The following is a 17,796-nucleotide window of genomic DNA, read 5'->3' as shown; positions in this document are numbered from 1 at the left end:
CAAGGTTTTGGATGTTATACAGCAGGTACAGTATGAACCGTGACTGTTTTCCAAGAGTGGCAGCCAACCAGCAGTACTGCCACTGTCCTACTATCCTCACGTCAGCCAACATAGAGCTATAGATTAGCCTGTCATATCGTCTGTATGTTAGGGGTTAGCGATTTGCCAGGGCTTCACTCAGCTATTCCCTTCCTCTACTGAGCCAGTCTGCTGAGTTTCACTAGGCTATTCCCTTCCTCTACTGACTCAGTCTGTTGAGTTTCACTAGGCTATTCCCTTCCTCTGAGCCAGTCGTTCTCTCTCTCTCTTCATTGATAGCTGTGGGGTTGTTGTTCTTTTGCATTGGCAGGGGACCTGGGCAGGACAGGACAGAAAGGGGGGAGGCAGAACCAGGGCCAGCAGGTCGCAGGTAGAGATCTCAGTTGGTTGGTCACATGTGGAGAAGTCACAGGAATGCAGGTCTCAGGTAGGGCAGGCTCAGAGACTGGACCAGGTGGGATCAAACCAGGAATGTTAGCATCAGAGACTGGACCAGGTGGGATCAAAGCAGAAAGGTTAGCATCAGAGACTGGACCAGGTGGGATCAAACCAGGAAGGTTAGCATCAGAGACTGGACCAGTTGGGATCAAACCAGGAAGGTTAGCATCAGAGACTGGACCATGTGGGATCAAACCAGGAAGGTTAGCATCAGAGACTATACCAGGTGGGATCAAACCAGGAAGGTTATTATCAGAGACTGGACCAGGTGGGATCAAACCAGGAAGGTTAGCATCAGAGACTGGACCAGTTGGGATCAAACCAGGAAGGTTACCATCAGAGACTGGACCAGGTGGGATCAAACCAGAAAGGTTAGCATCAGAGACTGGACCAGGTGGGATCAAACCAGAAAGGTTAGCATCAGAGACTGGACCAGGTGGGATCAAACCAGGAAAGTTAGCATCAGAGACTGGACCAGGTGGGATCAAACCAGGAAGGTTATTAACAGAGACTGGACCAGGTGGGATCAAACCAGGAAGGTTAGCATCAGAGACTGGACCAGGTGGGATCAAACCAGGAAGGTTAGCAACAGAGACTGGACCAGGTGGGATCAAACCAGGATGGTTAGAATCAGAGACTGGACCAGGTGGGATCAAACCAGGAAGGTTAGGGTCAGACATGATTCCTACGATGGTCTGTCGGAGGACCTGTTGAGTTCAACAGGTCATGGCTGATATGGTGTCTTTCTGTGTTTGTGTGTGTCTGTGTGTCTGTGTGCCTGTGCGCTCGTGTGTGCGCTCGTGTGTGTGCATGTTTGTGAAGGTTGAAGAGGTCTTTCCTTCCATGTGAGAGACAACAACAACAGCATGTGAAAGACAACACCAACCGTGCCAATTGTGTATAAGTACATGTTTCACATTACACACTTTTTTTAAGACTGGGTCCTCTTGAAGAGCCTTGAAAATCCTATAATGTTTTTTGAAAATTTTTTCAGCAGTGGTTGCCATGACAACTGTGCATTTTATTTCAGGCTCTTTTGATACAGTGTGGATCAGAGTACCTACAAATTATGTATGATGATTGTGGATTTATTCATGATGGGGTTTCCTGACTACCAGCTCTCACAGGCGCACGTCAGATGTTTCTCCAATGTCAAATTTCTAATTTGTTCCAAACATAAAATTAAACGTAATAAAATAACAATAATAAACAGCAGCAGTGTAGAAACAAAGGGGGGGGGGGGGTGTCAATGTAAATAGTCTGGGTGGCCATTTAATTAATTGTTCAGTAGTCTTACGGAATGGGGGTAGAAGCTGTTAAGGAGCCTATTGGACCTAGACTTGGTGCTTTTCTTGCCGTGTGGTAGCAGAGAGAACAGTCTATGACTTGGGTAACTGGAGTCTTTGACAATTTTTTTAACCTTCCTCTGACACCACCTAGTACAGTGCCTTGCGAAAGTATTCGGCCCCCTTGAACTTTGCGACCTTTTGCCACATTTCAGGCTTCAAACATAAAGATATAAAACTGTATTTTTTTGTGAAGAATCAACAACAAGTGGGACACAATCATGAAGTGGAACGACATTTATTGGATATTTCAAACTTTTTTAACAAATCAAAAACTGAAAAATTGGGCGTGCAAAATTATTCAGCCCCTTGACTTTCAGTGCAGCAAACTCTCTCCAGAAGTTCAGTGAGGATCTCTGAATGATCCAATGTTGACCTAAATGACTAATGATGATAAATACAATCCACCTGTGTGTAATCAAGTCTCCGTATAAATGCACCTGCACTGTGATAGTCTCAGAGGTCCGTTAAAAGCGCAGAGAGCATCATGAAGAACAAGGAACACACCAGGCAGGTCCGAGATACTGTTGTGAAGCTGTTTTAAAGCTGGATTTGGATACAAAAAGATTTCCCAAGCTTTAAACATCCCAAGGAGCACTGTGCAAGCGATAATATTGAAATGGAAGGAGTATCAGACCACTGCAAATCTACCAAGACCTGGCCGTCCCTCTAAACTTTCAGCTCGTACAAGGAGAAGACTGATCAGAGATGCATCCAAGAGGACCAAGATCACTCTGGATGAACTGCAGAGATCTACAGCTGAGGTGGGAGACTCTGTCCATAGGACAACAATCAGTCGTATATTGCACAAATCTGGCCTTTATGGAAGAGTGGCAAGAAGAAAGCCATTTCTTAAAGATATCCATAAAAAGTGTTGTTTAAAGTTTGCTACAAGCCACCTGGGAGACACACCAAACATGTGGAAGAAGGTGCTCTGGTCAGATGAAACCAAAATTGAACTTTTTGGCAACAATGCAAAACGTTATGTTTTGGCGTAAAAGCAACACAGCTGAACACACCATCCCCACTGTCAAACATGATGGTGGCAGCATCATGGTTTGGGCCTGCTTTTCTTCAGCAGGGACAGGGAAGATGGTTAAAATTGATGGGAAGATGAATGGAGCCAAATACAGGACCATTCTGGAAGAAAACCTGATGGAGTCTGCAAAAGACCTGAGACTGGGACGGAGATTTGTCTTCCAACAAGACAATGACCCAAAACATAAAGGAAAATCTACAATGGAATGGTTCAGAAATAAACATATCCAGGTGTTAGAATGGCCAAGTCAAAGTCCAGACCTGAATCCAATCGAGAATCTGTGGAAAGAACTGAAAACTGCTGTTCACAAATGCTCTCCATCCAACCTCACTGAGCTCGAGCTGTTTTGCAAGGAGGAATGGGAAAAAATTTCAGTCTCTCGATGTGCAAAACTGATAGAGACATACCCCAAGCGACTTACAGCTGTAATCGCAGCAAAAGGTGGCGCTACAAAGTATTAACTTAAGGGGGCTGAATAATTTTGCACGCCCAATTTTTCAGTTTTTTATTTGTTAAAAAAGTTTGAAATATCCAATAAATGTTGTTCCACTTCATGATTGTGTCCCACTTGTTGTTGATTCTTCACAAAAAAATACAGTTTTCTATCTTTATGTTTGAAGCCTGAAATGTGGCAAAAGGTCGCAAAGTTCAAGGGGGCCGAATACTTTCGCAAGGCACTGTATATAGGTCCTGGATGGCAGGAAGCTTGGCCCCAGTGATTTATTGGGCCGTACGCGCTGCCATCTGTAGCACCTTTCGGTCGGATGCCGAGCAGTTGCCATACCAGGCGGTCAGGATGCTCTCGATGGTGCAGCTGTAGAAAGTTTTGAGGATCTGGGGAGCCAAATTTTTTCAGTCTCCTGAGGGAGAAAAGGTGTTGTCGTGCACTCTTCACGACTGTCTTGGTATATTTGGACCATGATAGTTTGTTGGTGGACACCAAGGAACTTGACTCTCGACCCTCTCCACTATAGCCCTGTCAATATGAATTTGGGTGTGTTCAGCCCTACTTTTCCTGTAGTCCACGATCCGCTCCTTTTGTCTTGCTCACGTTGAGGGATAGGTTGTTGTTCTGGCACCACACTGCCAGGTCTCTGACCTCCCTATAAGCTGTCTCATCATTGTTGGTGATCAGACCTACCACTGTTGTGTCATCAGCAAACTTAATGATGGTGTTGGAGTCGTGCTTGGCCACGCAGTTATGGGTGAACAGGGAGTACGGGGGGAGGGGGGACTAAGCACGCACCCTTGAGGGGCCCCCGTGTTGAGGATCAGCGTGGCAGATGTATTGTTGCATTCCCTAACCACTTGGGAGCGGCCCGTCAGGAAGTCCAGGGTCCAGTTGCAGAGGGAGGTATTTAGTCCCAGGGTCCTTAGCTTAGTGATAAGCTTTGTGGGCACTATGATGATACACGCTGAGATGATGGTGTTGATGTGAGCCATGACCAGCCTTTCAAAGCGCTTCTTGGCTGCCGACGTGAGTGCTATGGGGCGGTAATCATTTAGGCAGGTTACCTTCGCTTTATTGAGCACAGGGACTATGCTGGTCTGCTTGAAACATGTAGGTATTACAGACTCAGTCAGAGGGAGAGGTTGAAAATATCAGTGAAGACACTTGCCTGAGTACACGTCCTGGTAATCCGTCTAGCCCTGCGGTCTTGTGAATGTTGACCTGTTTAAAGGTCATGCTCACATCGGCGTGATCACACAGTTGTCCAGAACAGTTGGTGCTCCTATGCATGCTTCGGTGTTGCTTGCCTTGAAGCGAGCATAAAAGGAATTTAGCTCGTCTGGTAGGCTCACATCACTAGGCTGCTCGCGACTGGGTTTCCCTTTGTAGTCCATAATAGTTTGCAAGCCATGCCACGTCTGAGGAGCATCAGAGCCGGTGTAGTAGGATTCAATCATAGTCAATACATAGTGTATTGACACTTTGCCTGTTTGATGGTTCGTCTGAGGGCATAGCAGGATTTCTTATAAGCGTCCGGATTAGTGTCTCACTCCTTGAAAGTGGCAGCTCTATCCTTTAGCTCGGTGCGGATGTTGCCTGTAATGCTCCAGAGGTGATGGAAGATACCATTAGTCCCAAGCTCCTAGGAATAGTTTCAGAGGTGATGGAAGATACCATTAGTCCTGAGCTTCTAGGTATAGTCCCAAAGGTGATGGAAGTGGAACAGGAACAGATGTAGAGTGCTATGGTTTCGTTTATGGAGGACTCATGAGGATGCTTATGGAAAAGAGGAGAGAGAGGAGATAAATAACAGAGGGAACCTTCCTGTGGGCCTCTCCAGATCCCTAAAGCCCAGAGAATGATTACCCTGAGTCTCTCAGCCGGGCTCAACCGGTTTTTATGGTGCTGTGCTGCACTGGTGGCCGAGTCAGAACAGCCTCTCAGCCGGACACAACCGGTCTTTACAGCCCTGCACTGGTGGCAGAGACAGAACAGCCTATCAGCTTGGCTCAAACTGTCATTATGGAGCTACGCTGCACTGGTGGGAGAGACAGAACAGCCGGACTCAACCGGTCTTCACGGCGCTGCACTGCACTGGTGGCAGAGACAGAACAGTCTCTCAGCCGGGCTCAACCGTTTTTTACGGTGTTGAACTGGTGACAGAGAGAAAACAGCCGGGCTCAACCGGTCTTTACGGCAATGCGCTGCACTGGTGGCAGAGACAGAACATCCTCTCAACCGGGTTCAAACGGTTTTTACGACGCTGCACTGGTGGCAGAGATAGGACAGCTTCTCAGCCGGCCTCAACCGGTCTTTACAATGCTACGCTGGTGGCAGAGACTGAACAGCTGGGCTCAACCGGTTGTTACGGTGCTGCGCTGGTGGCAGAGCTTAATTTTTAAATCGGGAGGAGCCGGAACAAAAAGTGAGCTCGAGAGTGTGATGACCTGAGGAGTTCTGATGTAGCGGAACACATAAAACATAATCATAATAACCTTCATAGTAAAGCATTGCATGCATATCATCGCATTTGCGTGGTGGCATAGAGCAGTAGAGTAGAGGCACTTATAGAAGTTGCACACATGGGGAACATTTCTAGTAGCCAATGGTCCGGGAAAATGTTGGCCTTTATAAACACATTTTATGCAATTCTACTTCATTTTACATGACTGGAGACTTTGGCAGAATCTTTTTTAATACTGCACAAATTATCAAAATGGCAAGCTACTTTCACTGAAAACTGAATCTGAGATCAATAAAAACGACCTTGTCTCAAATCTATCAATAGCCTAGGTGTGGGAAATTATAGTTTTAAAAATGCTTTCTAGTTTCACTGACTCAAACCATAAACCTGGGCCAGCCCAACCCAAATCAACTTTTAGAATATTAGGCCCGGGCTGAAAATCAACTATTTTTACATTCGTTTTTTTTTGTGGGGGCAGGAGAGTTAACTAAAAGGCAACTCAAATGTACTTTGATCACTTTTATTAGAATTGTTACATTGCACAAATGATTCTTCATGCCAAGAGAGTTACCAGATCCGACCAAATAGGTTCCGGAACAAAACAGTTAAAAATGGAGAGGTGCAGCGGAAATTAAGCACCGGCACTGCAATGGTGGCAGACACGGAACAGCCTCTTATCTGTTTCAATAGACCTGGCACAGGAGGGAGGGGCACAGCAGGCTCCTACTTGATTTGCCCTAAACAAAAATGTATCAACCTCATTATATTTATCAACCCCAACATTAATTATAATCCACATAATAATTCACATTTCCTGCTGCTCAGAAACTGAACTGATCAAATTAAGATCCTACATCTGTATGTACTATATATTCAAAGTAAATAATCAAAATCTTTATTGGATTTCATGAGATTTTAAAGATACACTTCCCCAGCTCTCTTGCTGCCGTTTTTGAAAGCAGCTGAAAAAACAATTGAGATTTGGAGCGATCACTTACTGCACCTGCATAAGGTGACTGAATGCATTTACACAAGTCTGAGCATTATTCTTATTACTCTCTCTCTCTCTGTATTTCTGTCAGACCAGCAGTATTCCCCTTGGTCCCCGTCTCGACACTTCGATGAAGGCAGACGCCACCCCGTCCCCCCAGCTTGGAACATGAAGGGCTTATCGGGCGGTCGCTCCCAGCACCAGATCCTCTCGCCCCACGGACTAGACCAGTTCGACTACCCCCAAGACATCCATGGCATGGGTCACCATGGTGGCGCCTCCGACTCACGCCACACCTCCTACCTGCTCAGCCCCACTGAGAGCTGCCCCATGGACTACCACCACCGCTACTCACCGCGCAGCTCCATTCACTCAGACTGCATGATGATGTCCCCCGTCATGATGGCGCCCTCGTCAGTCGGCGTTGGCCCCATCGACCACGTTTCCAGCAGCACCTTCCCCAGAATGCACTACAGCACCCAATACTATGACTCAGCCACGCGGGACGACTGCGCCGCCATCACTGCCTCCGCCACCTCCCATGCTGCTGCCACTGCCGCTTCTGTCTTGCAGTACCAAGGCAGCGGCAAGAGCAACCGCATCCCGGCCAATCTGCTGGACCAGTTTGAGAAGCAGCTGCCGCTGCATCACGATGGCTTCCACACGCTGCAGTACCAGAGGGCGTCAACCACCACCACCACGGAGCAGCGCAGCGAGAGCCCCGGACGCATCCGCCACCTGGTCCACTCTGTCCAGAAGCTTTTCACAAAGTCCCATTCCCTGGAGGGATCATCCAAGATGAACGGCACCAAGGGTGAAGGAGGAGGAGGGGGACATCACGGAGGCTCCCAACACGGCCACCATGGAGGCTCCAAGCACGGCAGCAAGCGGAGCAAGAGCAAAGAGCGCAAGGCGCACCGCTCGGGGGGCGCGGGTGGCTTCTGGAGCTCTGACGACAACCTGGACAGCGACAGCACCTACCGCACGCCCAGCGTCATGAGCCGTCACCATGGTGACTACGCCCATGCCGCCCACTGCTACCCGGACTCCATGCATCACAGTCACTTTGGGGACATGTCCCTCAAGACCTCGAAGAGCAACAACGACGTCAAGTGCTCAGCATGCGAGAGCATGGCCACGGCTCCGGAGGGTAAGTTTATGAAGAGAAGTTCCTGGTCTACGCTGACTGTCAGCCAGGCCAAGGAAGCTTACAGGAAGTCCTCCCTCAACCTGGAGAAACCCATGATGCACACAGACCTCAAGCCCTCACTACGGGCCTGTCACTATCTGCAGGTGAGTAGTGTTCAGAGCCATGGCTCTGTGGTGTGTGTGCGTGTGTGTGTGTGTGTGTGTGTGTGTGTGTGTGTGTGTGTGTGTGTGTGTGCGTGCGCGTGCATGTGCGCGTGCACGTGCACACTGATACTGCTGAACAAAGATGTTGAACCTTGCCCAAAGCTTACAGTAGCTTTTATGTTGTATGTGGAATAATTCATGACAGAGGTAAAACATGACAGAGGTAATATAATAATTTCCCAATTTATCGTATCACACATCCAAATATATTACGAACAGTAGCAGCCATTGATCTCATTGATTCTTAGAAAGGACCTCCTGAGCAAAACATAATGATGGATGCATCAGTCAGCCCAGTCAGTAAAACCTCCTTGATTGAACCTGTCCTTTTCTATTCTCAGAGGAACATTTCAAGCTCCTATGTGTGAGGCCAATATACTTTATCTGTGATTCCCCATTGTGAGTTCCCTGGGGGAGCTATTGTCTATTTAGAGCGATCAATTGAGGGAATCAATGTCATGGAGGAAGAGACTGTAGATAATAGGGATGGAAGCTTCCTTGGATAACCTTCTCTATCTGGTGGGCAACTCCTGCTGTTTTTTAAACACCATGGATCTTTTTCACGCACACACGAACAGAGAGACGGAGAGAGAGAGATTTAAAGTAAAATACACTCACCTGACTTAACACACAGCAGCAATAAATTATGCTATTTCCAAGTTTGACACGTTTGGGGTTTCAGACTGTTAACCTACGGACACAAGGTACAGGCTACGGTTCTCATCTTTTAAATGTTTGATTTCTACCTCAATAACGCTGAATTGCAAAAGTGTTCAACACTGCCTTGGCATATTGGATTTGTGTAAAGTACACTTCCATAGAAGTTTATATAGATGTTATTATTCATTATAGCTCTTTGTTGGACACTAACAATCTTCTGAGATAGTATTGTAAGATGATCAGGGATTGAGTCAAGGGTATACGCTATTCACAAAATAAAAGAGACGCGAAACCTGTGTTTACCGTACGTGGCTTTTTATTTTGTGAATAGCGTATATCGGCGGTATTTTTTTTTTACCACTACATCCCTAATTATAATCATGCAGTGTCAGCAAATGTGATACATAAAGACCTTTAGGACCAGAGGTATCTACATGCATCTACATGCAGGTTTGTCTACTCTACACAGAGTCTACAAAACATTAAGAACACCTGCTCTTTCCATGACATAGACTGAATCCTGGTAAAAGGAAGGTGTTCCTAATATTTGGTCTACTCAGTGTATAGTCAGTGGCCTAATTCTGATATGTACAGGTTAGTCTATATTCAGTGACCTAATCCCGATAAGAAACAGGTTGGTCTATATTCAGTGACCTAATCCTGATAAGAAACGATAAGAAACAGGTTGGTCTATATTCAGTGACCTAATCCCGATAAGAAACAGGTTGGTCTATATTCAGCAGAGGACTCAGAGGTAGGACAGTGATTGAGAAACGCTGAGCTGCTTCTTCCAAGTGAAGTCATTATGCTAACAAGATCCAATAAGGGCACCTGCTGTAGAAACGGCGAGACCACATCAAGATGATGGAGGTGAAGCCTGTTGTGTAATAAAGTGATACATTCAGGTCAAAGGTGAGGGTTTGATTGCATTACTTTCACTCCAGGCCTTACTGTCGCTTCAGTCACCCATCCTTCTGTATTATTGTGGGAGCGATATCACCCAGCTAAATATTCAATTAAAGTCTCCCCACCATCATATCTAAACCAATATGACACCAATCTAGATGAAGATTCGTAAAACAACTTGATTGGAAGCACACAATACATTCTAGCCTCTCGTCATGAGCCGTCCGACTGTTACAGAGAACCACATACCAGATTATTTAACATGGTTTCTAGCAACTGAGTTTTAAGAGTATTTTCTGCACCTACCTTGCTCAAATTCGAGACATCGGATTAAAATGAGACGATAGCATCCGTAAAGTGACTATTGGATTTAAGAAATGTCGGATTGACTAAGTTTGTAGGTGCAACAATTTTAATTAAATGTATAATCTATTGCTCTCACATGCTAATTTCTGTTCATTAAGAACCAACGATGTGCTACCTTTTTGTAGCATTTCTGACAATGCTAACATCTTTTCAGCTGAATCTGAGTTCTACAACTGGAACCAACAATTCGGTTGCTGCTTCTCACCAGTCAGATGAGAAGCACGCTACAAGCAAAGGAATGGAATTTAGCTAGATAGGTATATTTGGTTTGCATCTTTTTTCAAAAAGGACAAAAAAATCAAGAATCAAGGGTGAAACGTTAAACTACAGTTTGTTTATTATATGGCTGTTTATCAATGAATCTGACCAATACAGGCCTCTCATCTTTTTAAGTGGGAGAACTTGCACAATTGGTGGCTGACTAAATACTTTTTTGCCCCACTGTATATATATTTTTTTACATTTTCACAGGTGGAAGGCCTACACCAGTATTGCACCGATATTGATGCAGCAAATGTGATGGGATAGTCTGGAGCCTGGTAGAGAGGTAGACTGGGCTGAATCTGTCAGTCTTCTGCACCGAGCAGACGTTTGTATCCTATCCATTCATCCACATGGCTTTTGAAGTTAGATTTAGACCAAGTATTCTCAGTAACACATCTGAAGGTCAAGCTGGTGTCCCCTGGTGATTTGCACCAGTCATTGTAACAAATGATATCCCCAGGGCCTAAACACCCCAGCATCCATGTGCTTAGAGAGTGTGACACACCTACCTGCCTGCCTGCATGCCTGCCTGCCTGCCTGCCTCCCTGCCTGCCTGCTTGCCTGCCTGCCTGCTTGCCTGCCTGCCTGTGCTCACCATGCAGCGTTATTGAGACGGATTAGGGTAATGGTCTGCATCCCTGTCCGGTGGGCGTGCTTCAACATCTGGCCGCCGTACATGCACCCAGTAATTGTAATGAATAAGCTGTCAAGCCTTACATATATATTTCTCCCTGAGTACTCGCTGGCTGGGGCGATCTGCTCGCCACACTCAATAAAGTTTGATGGAATGGCTTCTTCTGTCCGGCTGTCATCTTGTGTGTCTAGCACAGCTCAGGCACAGGTGGCAGGACTTTGATTCTTTCACATTATACACTGGGTGGTTTGAGCCCTGAATGCTAATTGACTGACAGCCGTGGTATATCAGACCGTATATCACAGGTATTTGTACTGCTCTAATTATGTTGGTAACCAGTTTACAATAGCAATAAAGCACCTCTGGGGTTTGTGGTATATTACCAATATACCACGGCTAAGGGCTGTGTCCAGGCACTCCACGTTGCGTCGTGCATATGAACAGTCCTTAGCCGTAGTATATTGGCCATATACCACACCCACTCAGGCCTTATTGCTTAATTAGAGAACCGGGGTGCCTGTGGCATTGGCTTTTTTGTTGTTTATCTCATTAATGCAATGTTATGGTTTCCATTTTTACTATGAGAATTATTACATACCCACACAGCCGGAAACTCCCTCCCTTCCTCTACTGTTAAACAGTCTGTTTAAGGGAGCGAACCAAATGTATTAGATGGTGTGTACTAACAAAAAGAAAAGCTGTTATCCAATGTGTGTCAAACTATTCTGAGCATTTTAGTGTTCATCATTCAAGATAGTCCATCTTAGTCTCCTAGAAACGTTTAACTCACCAGTCTATGGGTGTTGATAAAATGTATACCAACTAATGGCACCAGACCTTTTCTAGCCTAATCGAACCCAGTGGTGCAGCCAAGTGCCTCTTCATTCAGGTGTGACAACATCCACTCAGAGAAGAGACAGGGGAAAGCTAACAAGCTAGCGCTGGGCTCTCATGAGCGATGCCTGCCTTGTTAACCACTGCCCCAGCTGATCAAAGACAACGCATTAGGAGAAAAAATAATTCCTTTGCTTTATTGCTGTCTTTAAGCATGATTAATTTAGTTTCCACACAATCACTGTATTTTTATTCTCTTGTGGGAATGGAGAAACGCAGAAACAGCAGATTAGTGTGAATGATAGTTTTGCTGATAGAGCTTTGAAGTGAAGATATAAGCAAGCCAGCTAATTATCCTGTTGGCTTGCGAAGTCAGGCATTGCTGAGGATTTGCGTTAAAAAAAAGTATATATTTTTATTTTTAAAGCTTAGCCTCTTTGCTCTCTTGCCAACATGTCCACTTAGGTCACAAGAGCAGTCTGTCTGCAATTGCCTTTTGACCCAACCTGGCTTTGCAATGCTTTAGGAAGTGTTCATCAGTATTCACCTTGTATGTAATTAGTTACATTGAATTAGATTTTCCTGATGAATGTTTTTATTTGCTGTATCCCCTCCCTCACTAATCGTCAAGGCAACACTGTACTTGAGAGGTACAGGAATGTGTAGCACATAGCATCCGTACTGCCTTTCTGAGACAGAATTATTGTTGCTCCGGATTCAGAAATGCCTTGTCTTTACTTGGTCAGTGGTATTGACAGTGATTGAACGGTGAGGAAAGTTGTGCGTTCACATCCTGGCTGGGGTGGAATTTCCACTCTGTCACATATGCAGCTTCCTGTTGGATCCGTATCACCTCTTCTCTGAGGTCACCTGACCTAATGTTCTTTTGCTCTATACAGATTATATGCGAGAAAGGAGCCGTTTATAGATCAGGTTTATGTCCACCGATGGCTGCATTTAATATACATATATGTGTGAGTGAGTGAGGTTACCTCCAGAAACAGAAAACCCAACATTCATCCTACTCTGCTCTCTCTGATAGCAGCCCAGGGACTGTTGAGGGGAAATAACCAGACAGGGCCCATGATTGGTTGGGGGGGAATAACTGGCAGAGGTAGAGAGGGAGACCACTAGTGCCCCAGGCTGTTGTTCTAAGAACCACTGCTCCCCTTGTCCACTGGGGGCACAACGTGATGGAATTTTATGTTATACATCCAGTACATACGCCTGATCATTATACTGGACAGCTACAACATATGTGTGACATCATTAATTTGATTGGCCGTTGATGGCTAATTTCATGTCAATGCCAATATTCCTTGAAATGAGTATGTGTAAGATATATGGTTAAAGTATATGAATATGATCATCCGTCTTAGAGTGCTAGAAAATATTTTCAATTCGCATGTACTGTCTACTAATGTGAATTGACTAGAACATGCCTTATTAAACTATTAACCTTCTTTGATTTCACCAATTAGAGCTACTTGTACAGTAAATTATCTGCTTTGTTTTGGTGTGGAAATGTTTATGGCAAAGCAACACCATGTAATTAACAATGATCCCTTAATCACTATTAATTGTTCTGCCGTTCGTCGAACGACTGTTACAGTCGAGGCTACGCCGTTGCATATGCACGATGTGTTAATGTCGCTCGTTTATCTGCAGTTGCTATGGCTGCAACCTACACACTAGCCCACATTCGCCTTAAAATGAGTGTGGAGGATTCGGGAGGAAGACATGGTATTATCCATGACTTTATTACTCCCCTCACTGTGCAGTGTAACGCTCTTCATCCTATAGCTGACCCTGAGACCTCTGGATTTTCAGTAAAATGTTAATATTTCTACCAACAGAACATGCACCACTTGTCTATGCTTGGTAACTGCTGTTGGGGTTCATGGCACATTAATTACATTGTTTCCTAATAATAGTAGCAAGATTAATGAACTTGTCTGCTGCTAAAATTTATAATTTGTCACTAACTACAGTACATTGTGTCAACGTAAAAGTTACAAGCACAGCCTCAGGTGAATGAATGGCAGCCACTGTAGGTAAGGTTCAATCAAACCCACACTGTGCCTAGACCGCAATTGTGGGAGAAATCCCATTGTTCCTGCTTCTCAAGAATGTATGAACAGGTTGAATGTTGGTCTGTCTCTGCCCTAACAGTCTAACAGGGCAAAGTGGAGCTAGGCCACAGAGCCCCCCTGTAGATTAAACAAGCTTTTCTTTCCCACTCAATTCACACCCCTCCTCTTCTCACACTAAGCCCATCTCACTGGGACTAGTCACTCCCACAGGCTTGCAGTGTCATTCACTGTGTGGATGGCTTGGCAATCTGTGATGAGATGGAACTCTACAGGCCACACATCCATTCCCTAGGAAGTTTGACTCCACTCACTGGAGTTTAGACCTCAGAGCCATGCTGTACATGAGAGGATTACAAGGGGGAAAGGAATTGCCATTTGTATTCATCCCTGCGGTACACCATCTCTACAAAAATGTACATTTGGTAAATGTATTGTGTATATCAGTACTAAGTAATCTGGATTACTGATCTACGAGCAAGATCAATGACCTACGAGCAAGATTAAACTACCAACGGACAGTAAACACTGTAATATCTTATGTTTCACCGAGTCGTGGCTGAATGACGACATGAACAACATACAGCTGGCAGGTTTTACACTGTATCGGCAGGATAGAACAGCAGCCTCTGGTAAGACAAGGGGTGGTCTATGTATACATTTATTGGATATTTCAAACCTTTTTAACAAATCAAAAACTGAAAAATTGGGCGTGCAAAATTATTCAGCCCCCTTAAGTTAATACTTTGTAGCGCCACCTTTTGCTGCGATTACAGCTGTAAGTCGCTTGGGGTATGTCTCAATCAGTTTTGCACATCGAGAGACTGACATTTTTTCCCATTCCTCCTTGCAAAACAGCTCGAGCTCAGTGAGGTTGGATGGAGAGCATTTGTGAACAGCAGTTTTCAGTTCTTTCCACAGATTCTCGATTGGATTCAGGTCTGGACTTTGACTTGGCCATTCTAACACCTGGATATGTTTACTTTTGAACCATTCCATTGTAGATTTTGCTTTATGTTTTGGATCATTGTCTTGTTGGAAGACAAATCTCCGTCCCAGTCTCAGGTCTTTTGCAGACTCCATCAGGTTTTCTTCCAGAATGGTCCTGTATTTGGCTCCATCCATCTTCCCCATCAATTTTAACCATCTTCCCTGTCCCTGCTGAAGAAAAGCAGGCCCAAACCATGATGCTGCCACCACCATGTTTGACAGTGGGGATGGTGTGTTCAGCTGTGTTGCTTTTACGCCAAACATAACGTTTTGCATTGTTGCCAAAAAGTTAAATTATGGTTTCATCTGATCCTTCTTCCACATGTTTGGTGTGTCTCCCAGGTGGCTTGTGGCAAACTTTAAACGACACTTTTTATGGATATCTTTAAGAAATGGCTTTCTTCTTGCCACTCTTCCATAAAGGCCAGATTTGTGCAATATACGACTAATTGTTGTCCTATGGACAGAGTCTCCCACCTCAGCTGTAGATCTCTGCAGTTCATCCAGAGTGATCATGGGCCTCTTGGCTGCATCTCTGATCAGTCTTCTCCTTGTATGAGCTGAAAGTTTAGAGGGACGGCCAGGTCTTGTTAGATTTGCAGTGGTCTGATACTCCTTCCATTTCAATATTATCGCTTGCACAGTGCTCCTTAGGATGTTTAAAGATTGGGAAATCTTTTTGTATCCAAATCCGGCTTTAAACTTCTTCACAACAGTATCTCGGACCTGCCTGGTGTGTTCCTTGTTCTTCATGATGCTCTCTGCGCTTTTAACGGACCTCTGAGACTATCACAGTGCAGGTGCATTTATACGGAGACTTGATTACACACAGGTGGATTGTATTTATCATCATTAGTCATTTAGGTCAACATTGGATCATTCAGAGATCCTCACTGAACTTCTGGAGAGAGTTTGCTGCACTGAAAGTAAAGGGGCTGAATAATTTTGCACGCCCAATTTTTCAGTTTTTGATTTGTTAAAAAAGTTTGAAATATCCAATAAATGTCGTTCCACTTCATGATTGTGTCCCACTTGTTGTTGATTCTTCACAAAAAAATACAGTTTTATATGTTTATGTTTGAAGCCTGAAATGTGGCAAAAGGTTGCAAAGTTCAAGGGGGCCGAATACTTTCTCAAGGCACTGTAGTTGTAAACAACAGCTGGTGTACGATATCTAAGGAAGTCTCAAGGTTTTGCTCGCCTGAGGTAAGTATCTATTGATAAGCTAGAGACCATACATATCTGTATTTTTTGTAGCTGTCTACCACAGACCTATGCTGGCTCTAAGACCACACTCAATGAGCTGTAGACCTCCATGAGAAAACAGGAAAACGCTCATCCAGAGGAGGTGCTCCAAGTGGACGGGGACTTTAATGCAGGGGAACTTAAATCAGTTCTACCAAATTTCCACCAGCATGTTAAATGTGCAACCAGAGGGAAAAAAACTCTAGACCATATTTTATCCACACACAGAGATGCGTACAAAGCTCTCCCTCGCCCTCCATTTGGAAATCTGACCATAATTCCACAGTCCTGATTCCTGCTTGCAAGCTAAAATTAAAGCAGGAAGCACCAGTGACTTGGTCAATAAAAAAAGAGATCAGATATATTTATTTATTTTATTTCACCTTTATTTAACCAGGTAGGCAAGTTGAGAACAAGTTCTCATTTACAATTGCGACCTGGCCAAGATAAAGCAAAGCAGTGCGACAAAAACAACACAGAGTTACACATGGAATAAAAAAAACATACAATAGAAAAAGTCTATATACAGTGTGTGCAAATGAGGTAAGATAAAGGTAAGATAGAGGTAAGGCAATAAATAGAACATAGTGGAGAAATAATTACAATTTAGCATTTAAACACTGGAGTGATAGATGTGCAGAAGAAGCTCACCTGGAGGTTAGTTAACACAGTGTCCAAAGAAGGACCAGAAGTATACAGAATGGTGTCGTCTGTGTAGAGGTGGATCAGAGAATCACCAGCAGCAAGAGCGACATTGATTTATACAGAGAAAAGAGTCGGCCCGAGAATTTAACCCTGTGGCACCCCCATAGAAACTGCCAGAGGTCCGGACAACAGGCCCTCCGATTTGAGACACTGAACTCTGTCTGAGAAGTAGTTGGTGAATCCGTCATTTGAGAAATCAAGGCTGTTGAGTCTGCTGATAAGAATGTGGGGATTGACAGAGTCGAAAGTCTTGGCCAGGTCAATGAAAACAGCTGTACAGTATTGTCTCCTATCGATGGCGGCTATGATATTGTTTAGGACCTTGAGCGTGGCTGAGGTGCACCCATGACCAGCTCGGAAACCAGATTGCATAGTGAAGAAGGTACGGTGGGATTCGAAATGGTCGGTGATCTGTTTTGTTAACTTGGCTTTCAAAGACCTTAGAAAGGCAGGGTAGGATATATATAGGTCTTTAGCAGTTTGGGTCTAGAGAGTCTCTCCCTTTGAAGAGGGGGATGACCACGGCAGCTTTCTAATGTTTGGGAATCTCAGACGATACGAAAGAGAGGTTGAACAGGCTAGTAATAGGGGTTGCAACAATTTTGGCTGATCATTTTAGAAAGAAAGGGTCCAGATTGTTTAGCCCGGCTGATTTGTAGGGGTCAAGATTTTGCAGCTCTTTCAGAACATCCACTATCTGGATTTGGGTAAAGGAGAAATGGGGAGGCTTGGGCAAAGTTGCTGTGGGGGGTGCAGGGCTGTTGACCGGGGTAGGAGTAGCCAGGTGGAAAGCATGGCCAGCTGTAGAAAAATGCCTATCGAAATTCTCCATTATCGTGGATTTATTGGTACAGTGTTTCCTAGCCTCAGTGCAGGGGCAGCTGGGAGGAGGTGCTCTTATTCTCCATGGACTTTACAGTGTCCCAGAAATGTTTGGAGTTTGTGCTACAGGATGCAAATTTCTGTTTGAAAAAGCTAGCC

At 44.8% G+C, this 17,796-nt stretch overlaps 1 protein-coding gene across 2 annotated transcripts in view; it reads left to right on the top strand.

The window, feature by feature from the left end:
- Positions 1 to 6,731: 6,731 nt before the first annotated feature.
- Positions 6,732 to 17,796, top strand: part of LOC110521082 (disks large-associated protein 2) — a 53,368-nt gene continuing 42,303 nt past the window's right edge. For both annotated transcript variants that reach the window (XM_021598503.3, XM_036976477.2), the window contains exon 1: positions 6,732 to 8,061. In XM_021598503.3, the coding sequence (XP_021454178.3) occupies positions 6,937 to 8,061 (1,125 nt within the window). In that variant the 5' untranslated portion in view covers positions 6,732 to 6,936. The remainder of the gene's footprint in view (positions 8,062 to 17,796) is intronic.

Source organism: Oncorhynchus mykiss, chromosome 4 (genome assembly GCF_057628025.1).
Source record: "Oncorhynchus mykiss isolate SJ-2025 chromosome 4, ASM5762802v1, whole genome shotgun sequence".
Lineage (NCBI taxonomy): Eukaryota > Metazoa > Chordata > Actinopteri > Salmoniformes > Salmonidae > Oncorhynchus > Oncorhynchus mykiss.
Note: the sequence above shows the minus strand (reverse complement) of the source record. Positions and strands in the feature narration are given on the sequence as shown.